The sequence below is a fragment of the Colossoma macropomum genome, unplaced genomic scaffold, assembly GCF_904425465.1.
Source record: "Colossoma macropomum unplaced genomic scaffold, Colossoma_macropomum, whole genome shotgun sequence".
Lineage (NCBI taxonomy): Eukaryota > Metazoa > Chordata > Actinopteri > Characiformes > Serrasalmidae > Colossoma > Colossoma macropomum.
Window position 1 is genome coordinate 3386337 of NW_023494786.1, and position 17758 is coordinate 3404094.

Here is a 17758-nt window from a genome sequence, read left to right on the forward strand (position 1 = left end):
TAATAGATTTCTATCAAAATAAGTAAAAATAAGTAGTAATATTCTGGGAAATAAGTGCGATTTGTTATGTACTCCATTTCTTTTTTAATTGTCATTTATCGGCCAATATAAATGGCGTTGCAGATTTATCTGCAATTAGCTCACATCAGTATAAGGATTTATTTGTCGAGCTCTAGTATTATGCCCAGAAGTGTGTCCTTGGATTCAATGGCTTAGGACCCAGCCAGTGGCTTTGTCAAAAAGTTCTGCCTTCTGGAATCACAAAGGACAGAAAGAAGTACCAGTCTAGAAGTTTGCATGTGTTGTTTTCTGACAAGAAAGAATCAAACTTCAAAGTTCAAAATAAGATCAGCTGGTAGGTCAGAGGTGAAGGCTTTGACTCCAGAGTTAGTGAGTGGAAGTCAAGGAAAGACCTCCAATTTGCAAAAATTCTAAGAAAATTTCACGTGCCGTGACCTTTATGGGGTTTATGTGTGGGAGGCATCCTAGTCCTTGTCACATTCATTCCTCATGCCAATTCACCCTCCTTCTACATGGGCAGAGTCTGGGGTCTTTTCCCAGTCTTTACCCGTCCATCAGGCTTTCCCTGTGTTACTGGACATAAAATTCACATTATGGCTATATCATGCAACCGGTGTGTCCCACATCTGTATAGATCATTTAATTTGAGATAAAACATGGCATGTTTTGTACATTATTCACACATTTGAGGGAAAAGAATGAATTATACATCTCTGTGACATCATACCCTTTTCACACATGATAGGGGAATATCCACCTTTCACTTTAATGTTGCTAATGAAAAATTGTCCTTTGTAAAAATAAGATGTTCATGCTTTTTTCCCATTGAAGTCTGTAAGTCCATCAAGCTGTTAATTCGTGACCCTTAATAAGTCAGAGAGCAATGTCACACTCTGTCCTTGGGTTGTACCTTTTCTGTTTTATGGCGTTTGGGCTGTCATTCTTCTTGAAGGTAGGATAAGACAGACCCCCTTTATGACACCTTTTAGAGGAAGTCTGGCCTTGCCCTCAGGAAGGCTTCTATGACATTCTTTCCCTTCAGGGTCATAAACCTTGTACGGAACTTGGATAAGTCTAGTCACTATCACGTACCAGAAGTCACATGTGGTTGAGTTTGCAGGGACTCTAAGGGTGGAACCCAGATATGACCAGAAAGGTATTCTGTGGTCTCTAAACATTGTTTTGTTAAATTACTATGTGATATCAGTGAACATAAATTTCGAAAACAGCCAGTTTACCTAAACTTATAAGTTCAAATGATTTGTGTTTTACAATGGAGTAGATTTGAGAGATTACAGGCACTCAGGCTTTTTCTCCCTTGCTCTTGCTCTCTCTATTGTGCCACATGCTTGTTCGCCCTCCTTGGATAATAAGAATTATGTGTAAGTGAATCAAGGTAAAAGGTTGGTGTAATAAGGTTTATGACTGGTTAAGAAATAGCCCAGGCCAAGTGACTCCCCTTTAACCTTCAGTTCAACCAGGCAGAAGCTATTTGAGGGAGAGGAAAACACAGAAAACAATAAACATACAATTCCCTTTTGAAAAAATAGTGAATTTCACAAAAACATAAAAAATAATCTAACAAATTTTGACCATATTAAACAACAAACAGCACCAACAACCGATAGTCACTGAGTTGTAAAACACAGTTGTTTCCTTCTTACTCACATGATGGACGGTAAAATGTGTGCCTTTGTTTCCTTATTTGATACCTTGTTGATTTTATTTTGCAGCATATTGTCCCAGCAACATTTTCTGGTAAAGGTACATGTACTGTCAGTAATTACAAGTCATTTACTAAAATAATGTTTCCCAACCCAAAGGCAACATGCTTTCTGACACATTTGACTATCTCTGACTCATTTTTACTATTTCACACAATGAGGAAGATGAACTTTTGAAGTTTTATACAGCGGTTTATGCTGACATGCATGTTAATATATGACTTATTAATATGTCTTAGGAGGCATTTTAAGCTGATACATAGTAGAGATGGGAATCACCAAAGGCCCCACAATACAATTACATCATCATACTTAATTCACAATACAATATTATTGCAATTTTAACATATAGTGACATACTGCGAAATCCTGCTATTTATCAATTTTTAAAAAATTTTGTACTGCAAATACAGCCACAAAGTTTTTTTTTGTCAGCAATCTCCCATTCTTGTGCTACATTTTGCAGGAGGTGCAGTGTTTGCCCTGGTGTAACTTTTGTGCACTGCTCTTGTTTGGAGAGCGTGAGACAACAGTCAGCAGTTCTCGGTGAGATAATACACTGTTATAGTCACATAGGAATCCACCGCCCTTGACATCCACGCATCAGTCCCTGTTCTTGGTGGCTTGTCCCTGGCTGGAGTTGTCCCCGGAAATGTCCCTGTTTTTAACTGTGAATTAAAAACACATGGGAAAGTTCTAAGAAAGACCTAGCAGCAAAGCATACATTTTATGTTACCCTTTTTTTTGCAACAGATTAAAGAGAAAAGTGCAGCCCCACCTCTTGTCCTCCTTGAAAAACGGCATTGTGAGAGAAAGTATGTATGTGCCGGCTCAGTGGCACATACATACCCCAGCTCAGTGTGTTATATTATCGAAATAAAACAAGTTAATTCGATCTTATAAGCAATTAATCATATACTAAATATGTTTTTGTGCAATTAAAATATTGTTGTATGTGTTTTTAGGACGTTTTTACTCACGGTTGTGCGCGAGTTGCATTAAGGTGGAACGTTATTCTCTCAATTATTTTCTCGATATGACGAGTTTAAAGCCAATTAAACCGACATTGTGATATGTGGTTGTTTTTAAAGCAGCGCTGGAACTTTAATTCCCAGTTTAATGATTAAGTTTGGTTTTAATAGCTTACATAGTGTAACAGCTCATACAACAGCTATTTTATGAGAGTGAGAACTGTTTCACAGCGCAACTGAGATACTGAAAAATCATATTGAAGCCTGTTTATTCCTCCTGTCTGCCCTTTATGCAGGTATGTTCAGTTACTGGTGTCAAATATATAAAGAATTTCATACCTTTTAGTAAATGGGGAGCATGCATGTCTTTTATTACTGTAGAGTTACCCTGATAGCCAGTTAGCTTTCTGCTGCCTGCTCAGCCTACTCTAGTAAGGGGCAAATATAGCCAGCTCTAAAGAGAATATAACGTGTAAACCAGTTAAAGCCAGTCTGTTAGGAGTAAGCAGTGATGTTTAACCACTTATATGGGTTTTATTACACACTTCTATAACCCAAGAAGCTCAACCAGTTTGCACTGAAGTCCTTGTAGTTACTTAAAAATAAGCCTTACTATGTAATAAGGCTGGGATTTTAAGGGGTTAACTGGCAGTTTGCCATCTGGTTGCATTTTATGATCACAGATTTCAACTCTAACAGCTGGACTTTTTCAAGACGTCATTATGAAGCCACATTTACATGTCACGTGATGCTCTGTGTTATTCATGCTTGTAGCATTGCTGTTCTTGAAGTTATTTCATCTTCACTTGGCTGTACAGACAGCTGCAAACTGCACTTTGTCCCAGAACGTGTGGGAAGTGTGGGATTTACCTGTTCCTTCTTTCCTTTACAAATTCACTCTATTCACTCTCCAGGTTTAGAGAAAGTGACTAAACTCACATGCTTCAGGGAAACTCATGGTTGGGGCCATGAAGACTGCAGATCAGTGCAAAACAAACCTTGCCTCAAATCCAGTTTATTGGAGTACTGAGCCAAAGCACCACAAATTGTGTCCAAATTGAGATTCATCTGAAATTGTGTTCAGTCACTTACTGCACTGTATCTACTCAGATTATAAGGAAGTGGTGTGGTTATTTATCCTTATCTAGCAACTTACACAGGATTACCGGTAGCTTATAAAGATAAATGGCATCATAACAGAACAGAAAGGGTCAAAATTCACATATTTTTCTGGGCCACACTTGAGAAGATTTCAAAAACTGTATTTTAATGACTGTAAGCAATTTCCTCCTTACAATATATAAGTTACGCTCTGGGCTTCTTGTTTCAGTGTTGCAGTCATGGCCAAATTGTTTGCTGTGGTGCTGCTGGTCCTCAATGCTCTGGGACCAAATACAGGAATCAAACTGGATGGAAATGTATACACTGACATTCTCATAGCCATCAACCCAGCTGTGCCTCAAAATGATGAGATCATAACTCAAATAGAGGTATTTATTCATATATATTTGAAAACAATTAGACAAGCCAAGTCAGGTTAAGAGGCAAGTCAGAGTCCCAGCAATGAGGACAAAAGCATATTTAAAATCTATGCATAAATATTAAGATACATAAAAACTAAGAGTACATCAGCTTCAACACAATAAAGAAAAACAATCTAAATAAATAAATAAATTGTTTAACAGTTTATCGGAATTTAAAACTGTACTCATATCCTTTTCTACTGGGGTCTCTTATTTTCAGCCTTTTTTGGAATCCACAAAATTAAGAGTAACATTAGATGTCTAGTTTATACTCACATGCTGTGCCTATTTTAATTGTTCTTTTGTGATGTTGATGTTGACAGATCAATTTTTGGGGGGTTAAAATGGAGGGAAAAGGTTTTTGTTTTAATTAAAGCAGTTTAGGTTTTCGTACTGTTTATAAAATCAGTTTTGCACAATGATATGTACTATATTGCAGTATTAAAAACATAAAAAAAACGTAGTATTATTAGGTGACTATAGAATGAAGACACTTTCAACACAAAATATCAGTATCAGAATGTTACTGTGAGATGTGATGTTCTCCATTCTTCCATACTTCTGCATAATATTTTTAAAAATTTGCTGTCATGTTTAGAAGTATAATCTTTGTGCCATTCATATAATGTCCTACATCAGGGGTCTTTAATTAAAATTCAATAAGGTCCAGTTACAGAAAATTTCCTCAAGCAAAGGTCTGGAGCATCATAATGTCTAATTTGCATTATGATTCAGTGGCATATACTGTACATCAACATCTGATGTAGTCAACAACTGAATGTCAAATCAAATTCACATTATGGCTATATCATGCAACCGTACAATTCAGTCATATTTCAACAACATATATTGTCAGTTTTCTCTTTTTAGAGCACGCCATGTAAAATAACTTCCCTCTGGCTCACTTTCTTCTCCGACTGCTGTTTCTCTCGACTCTCAGAGCTCATCGTAATGCACAGATCTGATTGGCTGAGTAGCGTCACGTGTTATATTTACAACGCATGCGATTAGTCTGTTTCCCGGCCGCTAAAGCAGTACCGTAAAGGCTAGAAAAGCTACGCCTATTAAAATAGCACGACCCTGTCGAAATTAAATAATTCTCCTTAGTTTATCGATTATAGGTCCAGGTCCGCATAGGACAGCGCCTGGGTCCCGACTCGGACCGCGGTCCGCTTATTAGTGACCTCTGTCCTACATCTTTAAAAGTACTAAGAAAGCAAAATCAGCTAATAATTTGTGTATGTCTACATTCAAATTAACAAAACAAATTCAACCAAATTAAAAAGTTTTTTTTACGTTGTACACTACGGTGGCCGAGAAGACCCAACAAAAGCAAATAAAAAACGAGCTGCAAAACGCAGAAAGCACTTTCATCAAAATCACAACATAGGCGCTGCGTTTTACAAACGCGCTGCAAATTCGCCGAGACTCCGCGAACGCAGAAAGCACTTTCATCAGAATGACGACACCGACGCTACATTTCATAAACGCGCTGCAAATACAGAAAACAGGCAACTTCAGAAACGCCGGCAGGCCAGTCGCAACACAACCGATGTGTTTCTGGAGGACACTGAGATGAGAGGACGGAGCCATTCAGACTTTAAAATTCTGTGCAGCAGAAACATTCACCGGTAAAAGTTGACTTTTATTTGAGTGGGTGTTACTGGAAATGAGCTGTAGTGGGAATTAGCTGTAGAGTGTAACTGTAAACGTTTAACTAATACCAGATGACTAACCTACCACACCACAGCTACTGTATGACATGTCAGGCAGCAAACTAGCCAGCCAGGTTAACCGAACTGGGGATGCGAGTGTCCGGGGTCTTACCTGCTGCTGTCAGTGATTATCCGTCATAGATATTTCGCCCCCTTTGAGCCTTTTGAGACTTGCAGAGACATTTCCGTTGTGTTGTGACTGGCTTTGCAGCGTTTCTGAAGTTGCCTGTTTTCTGTTTTTGCTGCGCGTTTATGAAATGTAGCGTTGGTGTCGTCATTTTGATGAAAGTGTTTTCTGCGTTTTGCAGCTCGTTTTAATTTGCAGTTTGTTGGGTCTTCTCGACCACCATAGAGGGTGTTCTGCTGAAAAAAGAAATACATTAACTCCCCAAAGACTGTTATGTTCAAAAAAGACCAGGCCACTGGTTTACATCAAAGCTAAAACGTTGGGCCTTTAAATTCCGACTTAAGTTTATACTTGATCACTTCATCGAAGTTCGGAAAGCTTTATGGTATTTACAGCACACTGCATCACATACAAATAATAAATACACAAATTGTGTTGGCTTGTTCGGTTCAGACAGATGAAACAATATTTTTTTCATAGATCCCACATACATTTCTTTGCATAGTTTCTGAAACTGATTTTTGCTGCATGCCTCAATTTCATCACATCTCAATTATTAATGAAGATGAAGAATGAAGGAAAAGTTTGGGGAAGCAGCCGTGAACCTGTCAGAAATTCTTAGTCTATCTGTGGTTTCATCCATCATAAAATGTCAATCTCAAGGTTGCTTGTCAGGACAAAGGTGGAATCAGAAATTGACATTAGGTGTATTTTTGCAGTGTTGTAAAGTTGTGATCCTTTTTTTGTCCACAGGGAATGATTATTAATGGGTCAGCCTATCTGTTTCAAGCTTTAGACAACAAGGTGTTCATCAAGGAGGTGAAAATACTCGTACCACCCAACTGGAATGGATCATACCATAAAGCAAGAAGAGAAACCTATAAGAAGGTACAACATTTAGTCAGTTTACCTTCTTATTTAGTGGTTGTGGGGATAATATGGTCAGTAGTTAAGAACTAATAGGAACTAATACTATTCATTCTAAAGATTATTGTGCTTATTATTTCCGTGTAACAAAATTGTTGAAGTATGTTATGTATTTCATATTACAGGCCAAAATAATCAGTGAGCCCTCACACCCTTCATTTGGTGATGACCCATACACTAAGCAGATAAAAGGTTGTGGAGAAGAGAGCGAGTACACTCACTTCACGCCAAACTTCCTCTTAAACGACAATCTTCTTGATGCATATGGGCCCAGAGGTAAGAGCTAAACAAATCATCATATTCTAAAAAAGAGGGTAAGAACCTATAAATTGTAAGAATTTAAAAGATATTTGCATTTCAGAATGTAGTTACATTTGACATCAGTAGTGATCAAGATGTAACAGTCATTGCACAAATTCACAAGAATGTGATCACAGATTCATGACCTCTTTTGTCATTAAATATGTTTTATTTCCAGGCAGGGTTTTTGTGCATGAATGGGCTCACCTCAGATGGGGGGTGTATGATGAATATAATGAGAAAGAGCCATTCTACTTTTCTGTTACCCAGGAGGTTCAACCAACAAGGTCATATTAACTTTCTAAGTTGAAAATTCTCAACACATAACATTGATAACATTAAACTCTTTGTATACTTCTGATCTACTTGGGTATTTGTTTACCACAGATGTACCAGGGAGATATCTGGACAGTTGTATGAACTGATCAATGGAAATACTCTGCCTTGCCGCAATAATGTGCTAACTGGGTTACCTACTAAGGAATGCCAGTTCTATCCAGACAGAGAGCAAAAAACAAATGCTTCGATAATGTACATGCAAAGCATAAACTCTGTAAGTTAAATGTATTAAGAAAGTTACTACTTCTCTACTACTACTACTAGTTTCTACACTCACTGTCCATTTTATCAGCTCCGCTTACCATAAAGTGCACTTTGTAGTTCTACAATTACAGACTGTAGTCCATCTGTTTCTCTGCATACTTTTTATTAGCCTGATACCGAGTTCTTAAATGGGCAGGACCCCCAGAGTACCACCACAGAGCAGGTAGTATTTGAGTGTTTATGATTCTCAGCACTGCAGTGACACTGTTGTGATGGTGGTGTGTTAATGGGTGTTGTGCTTTTATAAGTGGATCAGACACAGAGTTTTTATACACTCTGTCAACTCACTGTTCGCTTTACTAGACACTCATACTTTGTTGGTCCTGTAGATGTAAAAGTCAGAGACAGTAGCTAATCTGCTGCTGCACAGTTTGTAGTCCTTCATCTGTGCTCACAATATGCTGCCCACAGGACACTGTTGGCTGGATATTTTTGGTTGGTGGACTATTCTCAGTCCAGCAGTGACACTGAAGTGTGTAAAAACTTCAGCAGCACTGCTGTGTCTGATCCACTCAGACCAGCGCAACACACACAGACATATAACCCAAATAATACCTGCTCTGTGGTGGTCCTGTGGGTGTCCTGACCATTGCAGAACAGGGTAAAAGGGGGCTAACAAAGTATGCAAAGAAACAGATGGACTACAGTCTGTGCAAAGTGCACATATATGGTAAGTGACGCTGATAAAATAGATAAAAAAATGGATTTTAAATGGTTTTAATGTTATGGCTGTTCAGTGTAATTTTACCTCTTTACTTTCATCTGTAAAATAGAAGTACACGACCATAGGAACTTTAAAACTTGCACATGGCCATGAACGGCACACCCTTACACTGTAATTCTTTCTGTAGGTGACAGCATTTTGTCATGAAGGGGAACACAACACTGAAGCCCAAAACATGCAGAACCAGAAATGTAACAACAAAGCTACACGTACAGTGATTTTTCAAGACTCTGTAGACAAAGACGCCCTTCAGACTTTAAAACCTCTACAATCCCCACCATCAGCTCCAACATTCAGTGTGATCCAGAGGCGGCATCGTGTCATCTGCCTCATCCTTGATGTCTCTGGAAGTATGCAGGTGTGTTTTATTGTGACAGACTGTAGTATTACAGTCTGATATTTTATCATTTCTTTCAAACTGCAAAACTAGCTGGGATTACAGCTCTTACATAACCTCTGAGGGCATCAAATGTAAAAAAAAAAAAATGTTTTACAAATCAGATTAAAAGACAATTTTGAAGGAATAAGGAATAAGATGTGGTCAGATACGTACAACTAAGTCACACTCTTAGTTGTAAGTTATAACAAATATATGCTACTACCACCTGTGACCACTGAATTGACAATCATGTGTTGTAGGCTGTCAGGAGGAAAATATTTGTTGCTGCTATGTACGTTTTACCTACTGATGTCTGATGTAAAAGACTGATGCTACGATAGCATGACTATTTTAAAAAATAACCAATGAAAAGAAAATATAGGGACAGCTATTCTATAAATTGGAGAATGTCTTGTAAAAATTGTCTAATATTTGGTTATCTTTTAAAGGGCGAGAGGATACTTCGACAACGGCAAGCTGCTACATTGTTCCTGAGCGAGATTGTGGAGGAGGGGGCACATGTGGGCATTGTGAAGTTTAGCACTGGTGCAGACATTGTAAACCCATTGATCGAAATAGATGGCAAAGCCTCAAGAGACAGTTTAATTAAAAAGCTGCCAACAATTGCAGCTGGGTCAACAAACATGTGTACAGGACTTGCAAAAGGCTTTGAGGTAAGACAAAATGTGTAGAAAATGTGTGTTTGTTGTTTTTGTTTCTTGCACAGCATTTATTGCTTATCATTATTTTTATAAATTAAGTTTTATTTGGTTTTCACATTTCAGAAATAAATATGGTTGGCACAATAAGACATTATAATGAGAAGCTTAAAGTCTACACAAATGGGGCACAAAATTGGATAGCTTTGGGGGGAAAAAAGGGAAAATGTACGTAGACATCTATACACTGATGAGCCAAAACATTATGACCGTCTGCCTAATTTGCTGTTGGTCCTTTGTGTCCTGCCAACACAGCTCCGACCCACCAAGGCATGGACCACTGTAAGGTGCCCTGTAGTATCTGGTAGTGTTGCAGTACTCAAGACCTGAGATGAATATCATCAATCTTGTCTTGGGCTCAACATCATTTTTACTCGCTGTTATGTGCAAGTTGCGTTAAGGTGGAATGCTAATTAAGGGAGAGTATGGATGCTAGTTGTTCACAGAGCATTCTCTCAATTTTTTACTTAGCATGACGAGATTAAACCCAATTAAACTGACACTCTTTGATATGTGGCTGTTTTTAGAGCTGGAGCTCTGGAACTTTAATTTCCAGTTTAATAATTTAGTTTGGTTTTAATGGTTTAATATTAGCTATAATAGCTGTAATAGCTTATGTAGTGTAACAGCTCTGTTGTAATGAGAGTATGCAATGCTTAACAGTACAGCTGAGAGAGAGAGAGAGAGACAACAACCTTAAAAAATGCTTGATTTGCGGTGAACTAACCAAAACAAAATCATCTAAACACCAATAATATGAATGAAATTAGAAATTAACAGTAATAATTTGTGCAGTTGGCAATTTAGTACACTAGTGGATGTATGTATTTTAAATGCTCATTGGTATAAACAAATGCTGCAACCATTCCATGCTTCATTTAAGGCATATTACGCTGTGCTTTTGTTTTATACTACTGACACTGCCCAAAAAATACAACACAGAGCTAGTGCATAAGCATCTCATACATCATCATTCTACCGTCTTAACACAAAGACGTTCTGTTTATTTCACATTTTATTCTTTACAGGCGTAAATTGAACAATATAAAGTTTGGTCTGTAGGGGCACCAGCTCACTCACTACTCTACCTCTGACTCCGAGCACAGCCATTCACTAGCTGCTGAAATCTGTCATATTAATCAGCATGAATTAGAGCATGCTTCATATAAATGATACACAAACGAGATTCTGGTAGGCTGCAAGGTTCGGTTTAATGCACGCATGCCAATTATAGGCGCTTTCGACGGTGGACAGAGTTTGTATGGGCACTCTTTGTGCTATGCAGCCCCATACACAGCAGAGAGCAATGCACTGTGTGTTGTGACACATTCCTGTTTGACCATTATTAAAAATTGGTGTGACTTGTGCCACAGTAGACCTTCTGCTAGTTTGGAACAGACAGAATAGCCTTTGTTACCCTTGATGAGCTTTGGGGGCCCAACATCCTGTCACAAGGTTCATGGTTTGTCCGTCCTCTGACCACTGTGAGTAGATACTCTTCACTGCTGACTGGAAGCACCCCATAAGCTTTGCTCCAACCCAGTCACCTAGCAATAATGAATTGCTCCTTGTCAAAGTTGCCCAGGTCTGCCCATTTCTCCTGCATCCAACAAGTCAACTACAAGAACAGACTGTTCACTCACTGTCTAATATATCCCAGACCTTGACATACAACATTGTTACGAGATAATCAACATTATTCGCTTCATCTCTGAGTTGTCATAATGTTTTGGCTCTTTGGTGTATATACACACATACACATACATAAACACATACTTTCATTCGAACATCACACTAACAGAGATTTTGACTCGAAAACAAGCTTCTTACAGAAATCTTCCCAAGTTTCCGTATGTTTATGGTTCCCTTTTAATTTTGCTAACACGTTTTATCGGAGGCACATTCAGTTTGCATCCCCACAGTCTATGTATATATGCACCAGCTTCTTCTTTACACTTCCAACTCACATTATCATTTAACACTCTTATTCTGTGGAGTCTTGTTGGGGTATGTAAAACTTTGTATTGAGTTAGTTTGCCCCTAGCATACTGTATGTGTCTCCCATTGTTAGCCAAAACTCTCCCACCATGTGCAATTACAAATAACACAGTCAAAGTCCTTTTGCTATATTAACCTTAAGCCTTTGCAGTTCTTTTTGCTGATACTGAAACACATAAAATGCAGGTGCTTTCTGGAGGTGCTTTGGTAGTCCACAGCACTCCACTGTAGTATTTATTTCTTGTTTGGGGCTTTGCTTGTTCAAACAGCTTCATTTTGCAAGTATTCCAAAAATGACCCCATCCTTCCAAAAATTACATTAAATTTTTATTGGACTTTTTTACGGAAGAAAATTAGTCTAAAATTCAGTCTAAAAGTAAACCAGCCTCAAAAATCCTTTTTTGTCATTCATTTCAGGTACTTAAGGAAGACGATCAAAATACAATAGGAGATGATGTCATTTTTCTGACTGATGGTGAAGCAACAGATAATATTGCAGGTTATTTAGACTCAGCAGTGGCCACTGGTGCAATCATCAACACTTTAGCACTTGGTCCGGATGCCTCTAACGTTCTGTTAACCATGGCAACTCTAACAGGTAGTACAGATAATGTATAAGGGTATTCAGCTCTGGTCCTGGAGTTCCAGTGTCCATCACAGTTCGGTTACTGCCCTGTTCAAATGCACCAGCTGCCTGCCAAAAGCTAGGCTGCAGGTGGGATCTTGGCATGACTGTCCTGTTAATGCTTGCTTGCATAACATAATACAAAAGGGCAGGACACATAGTTTAATGTGTTTAATGTGAATGATGTAATATTTGGCCTGAAAAACATTTTTGTTTTGTAACTAAACTAAAGCAATAGCATATTTTTATGCATATTTTACTGTGTACTAGTTAGTTTTATCTGCTGCTGTTTTTCTCTAGAACTTTCATCAGGTCAGACGCATGTGTAAATTATGGGTGCAGGGGCGTAGCCAAGGGGTGGCCAGGGGTAGCCAGTGCTACCCTAGCGTGATGTATAGCCACCCTTCTGGCCACCCCACTCATGCAAAGGGAGACAGTCAGCCATCATCAATAAAGTAGTCACTAGAGAAATGTTGTCCTATCTATTCTGTGTGATTGTATGTACTTTACTGTGAAAATCTGCCATCAGGACAGTTTACCATAAGTTATAAGAGTCAGATGATGCTGCACTCAATAATCATGAGTGAACGCTAGTCAAAACCTTAATGGTGGACTTCTTAAAAAAGCAGACAACACTGGACTACTTTAGAGAAACACTGTTAAGGTCACCGTCAAAATATTACAGTATTTAAAAGTATGTTTTTATACGTTGTACTGTGAATCACATTTTAATGACACAGTATTCAGTAGTAGAAATGATACAGAGAACAAAACTAATATATATCTGTCTCTGAACCTTATTCGGCTATTTAAAAATGTGATTAACCAATTAATAAAATAATATAATATACAGCTAATATATATCAGCTATATTCGAAAGATCATCCTGATTGGAAAAGCCTAGCCTAGCTTTTGGGATGCAGCTACATGCTGAACCTGGCAAATAACAGTTGAGTTAGATATGTTTGAGCGAGGAAATCACAGAACAGTGCTGGACAGCGGACCTCCAGGACTGGAGTTGAAGACCCCTGATGTAGATTGTGTCACAGAGTTAAATAAATTTGATTCTCAGGTATTAGAATTTCATATCTGTTTTAGCATGGTTAAGCAATGACAAGACTGGGCAGTAGGAGAAATGTGACTTTGGTAATGGGTCTAGAATAAAGTAATTGCTTTTTTTGTTCTTTTATACTTATTGTTATAGATGGATCATTTGTGAAAGCCAATGACTCTTTGCTTTCCAACCAACTTGTTGAAGCATTTTCTTCATTTACAATGTCAGATGGAGATCCCATCAAACAGACAATTCAGGTAAGCTACTTTTTTTTCATTCAAAGAAATGGTTCTACCTGCCATTGCCAGTCAACATATCTCCTTTACTGATTTTATTCCTTTCCCTGAACAGCTTGTGAGTACTGGAAAGGTCCCTCATGATTGGTTCAATGGAACAGTGCCCTTTGACCACACTGTGGGAAACAGCACCACCTTTACAATTATCTATGAAAGAAGTGCACCCATTGTGTACATAGAGACGCCAAGTGGTTCAGTGTATGATCAGACTCATATCACTGATATTGCAGATACAAAGACAATCACTTTAAATATTCCTGGAACTGCAGAGGTATGGCAGCATTTCTGGAGAGTCGACACTTACTTCACTGTAATTTTGGGCTAATTCAATGTATGAAGGAATGACGACAAAACAACCTGTAAATACTATAAATAATCAGTCTATATCATATTTTTATATTATGCGACAGAATAAAGATGTATCACCGTTAACATACAGGACTTCATAACTTGAATTACTTTTTCCTGCTTCCTCTTGTGCATGACAGACTGGAGACTGGAAATACAGCTTCCTCAACAAAGAATCAACTGCTCAGACTATGACTTTAACAGTAACAAGTCGGGCAGCCCGTAATGATGTTCCTCCAGTCACAGTTCAGGCCCAAATGAACCAGCAAACCAGTGATGGCAGTAAACCCATGGTAGTGTTTGCTGAGGTCAGTCAGAATCGCATTCCTGTGCTGGGAGCTAAAGTCATAGCCACTCTGCAGTCAGATACTGGACATTCAGAAAACTTATACCTCCTGGATAACGGAGCAGGTACCACTCTGTTTACATGTATATTGTCACTGTCAGAACAAAATTTCACTTTTGTTATTTTCCGTTTTTTCACATGGTTTAAAATGCCAGTTGTCCTTTACATTGTCAAAATTTCAAATGAACAACCCAACAGAAATCGTCCGAACTCGTGACTTAGAATTAGATCTTGTCCTTAATTTTTAATGGAAGTTAAAGAACACTTTTTTTCCTTTTCCTGTAAAGTTAAATTTTTATTTGAAGATAGATTTTGTCCCAACAGAGATGATATAGTGCCTAATATATAGATATATCAGAACATTATAGCTTGTAGTCATTATTTAATTATGGATCACTTGAGTTTAATAATGCATTTTAGATGTTGTACATATTGAGTAATAATTCTTTTTTATAGGAGCTGATAATTTCAAGGATGATGGCATCTATTCTAGATATTTTACAAAATTAAGGACTGGAAGGTACAGTCTGAAAGTGGAGGTAACAGACCATAAAGAAGACACAAAGAAGAAAGTTTTACCCAGCAGATACAGTGGTGCTCTGTACATTCCTGGATATATTGTGGATGGTAAGCGTAGCAAACTTTTATCGCACATTAGAAGGCCATTTTCATTCCTCTACTGTCCAACCACAACAGTCGCAAGACTTTTACTGTCTTCCTGTGAACTGTTCTTATGAAGTGTGTTTGGCCTGGACCCACTAATAGCCACATCAGGACTTTGTCTGCTGCATTTACATGAAGCTCTTCTTTTTCAGGTCAAGTACAGCTAAACCCCCAGAAGCCCCCAGTGAGTGTGCAGTCAGCAGATGTAGGCAGCTTCACCAGAACAGCCACTGGAGAGAGCTTTGTGGTGAGTGTGCCCTCAGGTGTAACCCCGCCAAACTTCCCTCCCAACAAGATCACAGATCTGAGTGCTGAAATCCAGGAGGACACTGTGCTTCTCAACTGGACGGCTCCTGGGGAGGACTTTGATCAAGGAACAGGTGAATATTGCACATTTCCACTTTAGACGACCCACTGCTCTAACACTGACTTGTTGAGAAACCAAACTGGATGTGCAGAGGAAACATAAATACATACCTTTCATGTTGCACGGGTCATTACATTACTGCAGTATCCTTATTTGCTTGGTTTATCTTTGATGTTGCACACAAAACAGCAGTTCCTATCACCATATGCGGGAAACAAGAGTAGGGCCTTCAAACTGACAGCACTACGGAGTTTAGCACATCATTTAACACCCCTGATTCAAGTCATCAGTTAAGTTAAAATCACTGTGTTAGAGGTCAGAAGTAGGCCGCCCATGACCTAAGTATAGTATTTTGTATAAAAAAGCTTTGTCCTAATAGTTTTCTTTCTTTTTCTTTTAAGCTGAATCCTATGAAATAAGATGGAGCAAACATTTGGAGATGCTTCTGAACAACTTCAGCAATGCAAGTCTAGTAAACACATCAGCACTCCAACCACAAGAGGCAGGTTCAGATGAACAGTTTTCTTTCCTGTCTGGTATCACAATCCAAAATGGAACCACACTGTTCTTTGCTGTTCGGTCAGAGGACAAGGAGGCAATGAAGTCTGAGGTATCTAATGTTGCTCGAGCAACAAAGTTTGTACCAACACCCAGACCACCAGCAATTTCAAATCCAGGCCTGAACCTGACTGCTATAGTGGTCTCATTCTGTGCGGTAACCATAGTGGCATGTGTCATAGCTGCTGTAACCACATGCGCAATGAAACGAAAGAAGATTATTACAGTTTGAATTCACAGAAATGTTACTTACCACATAATCTCCCCCAGAACATTTCAACCAGGGCTGGTCCTAGCCTTCTCGGGCCCTAAGCAAATTCTTACTTAGGGTGGCCCCACACATAAACCAGGCATCTTCATCCACTGCCAAAGTAGGATTAAAGTGTATGTAACATACAGACCATTTAATTGCCCCTACAATCTTCTGCTGTTCATCAGGTTAAACCAGTAGTTTTTCCATTAAATTGTTGGACAATTTACCTTCAGAATTTAGCTTTTCTACATAGGCAATGGGACATAGCTGATCTGACATGCGTCTTTATGAGTTTCAACATGGAGAAACTTTGTTCTGTAGCTAGATAGCTAATGTTGGCTAACATTATGATGAGCTTTGTTCAAATTAGCCCCCGAACTCTCTATTTAGGGCACTACGTAAGTCACAAATATATGACTTCTACACACAAATAAAGCATTATGTGTCTATAGGAAACTTTGTACCCTGTGACGGAAACACAAATGGCTCTGTATTTTTTATACAGTGGAAATGTGGTATTCAGAGAGTAAAAATAATAATTTAATGATCTAGTGGATCTACTGCACTACATGGGGATTATGGAACCATTTCAGATTCATCCGATGTTAGAAAGCTAGCTAGCATGGTCCTCTTGTGAACTCTTTCCTGCTTTGAAGCCATCATGTCAAGTCTGCAGCAGCTACTCACCCATATGGATAACAGAAAAATGGTGTAGCACATTGTTGTTACAAATATGTCGTCATACTTGCCGTGAGGGGCGCTCTCAGCAGACAGGAGCCCTACGCAACTTGGATGGATGATGTAAATAAATAAATCCAACATATTAATACATTGTCTTACATTTAATAAGTGTTTTTGTGCATTGTATATATTTCGAGTAGGTAATGTTCATACATGCTATTCTGGTGGTCAGGCCTGGATGGATCAGCATGATGAAATTATTCCCTCATCCGCCTCCCATTTTCCTTTTGCAATCAATCACCTTTGGCTCTTTTTATTGTGTGCGTGTGTGTGTGTGTGCGCTTTATTTAGTTTCTCATTTACATCCTCTTTATGTAGTCAACATAAACATAGAAAGTATAATTTAGAATGTAAATAAGTTGGCAGAAATGATTTGTCTTGCCAGAAAAAAACTAATAGGACACTGAAAACTTATGATGTCATAAGAATGCATCACCATCAGCTCTTAAAGTTCATTAAACACTAAATGAACACTGAGGCCTTAGTCAGTGCCTTTAAAATACCTGATGTAAAGAGAAAAGTAATCATGTCTTTGTATAGCAGTCTGAGCTGTATGCAGATCACTTGGGAGAAAAACACCATTTTGGCCCACAGTTAGCGGAACTCCAGCTGTCAGAATAAAGCAGCACACTAGATTACTAATGTGTATTTGTGTTATCTGTGTCATTGTTTGCAAACTAGCAATGCTAGCTAAAACTATGCCCTACAAAAGTATGCCTTTTTTACTACAACAAGCATTGGCATTAGCTATTTAGGTTAGGTAGATCACTTAACAT

At 38.5% G+C, this 17758-nt stretch overlaps 1 protein-coding gene across 1 annotated transcript; it reads left to right on the plus strand.

Annotated features, from left to right (window-relative positions):
* The first annotated feature begins 1119 nt into the window (after positions 1-1119).
* LOC118797271 (calcium-activated chloride channel regulator 4A-like) lies at positions 1120-16220 on the plus strand. Its single transcript, XM_036556574.1, has 15 exons — positions 1120-1177; positions 4047-4206; positions 6835-6969; positions 7134-7284; positions 7487-7595; positions 7696-7861; positions 8763-8993; positions 9464-9688; positions 12149-12329; positions 13561-13667; positions 13762-13977; positions 14195-14465; positions 14857-15033; positions 15222-15443; positions 15832-16220. The coding sequence occupies exons 2-15, from the start codon at positions 4057-4059 to the stop codon at positions 16218-16220; spliced, it is 2730 nt and encodes a 909-aa protein (XP_036412467.1). The 5' UTR covers positions 1120-1177; positions 4047-4056.
* The last annotated feature ends 1538 nt before the right edge of the window (positions 16221-17758 follow it).

Excerpts from the sequence above, each read along its gene's own strand:
- LOC118797271 (XM_036556574.1), top strand. The coding sequence starts at position 4,057 with ATGGCCAAATTGTTTGCTGTGGTGCTGCTGGTCCTCAATGCTCTGGGA. Across the intron at positions 15,034-15,221 it reads ATATATTGTGGATGGTAAGC|TACAGCTAAACCCCCAGAAG; the intron begins GTAGCAAACTTT and ends TTTCAGGTCAAG. Across the intron at positions 15,444-15,831 it reads GGACTTTGATCAAGGAACAG|CTGAATCCTATGAAATAAGA; the intron begins GTGAATATTGCA and ends TTTTCTTTTAAG.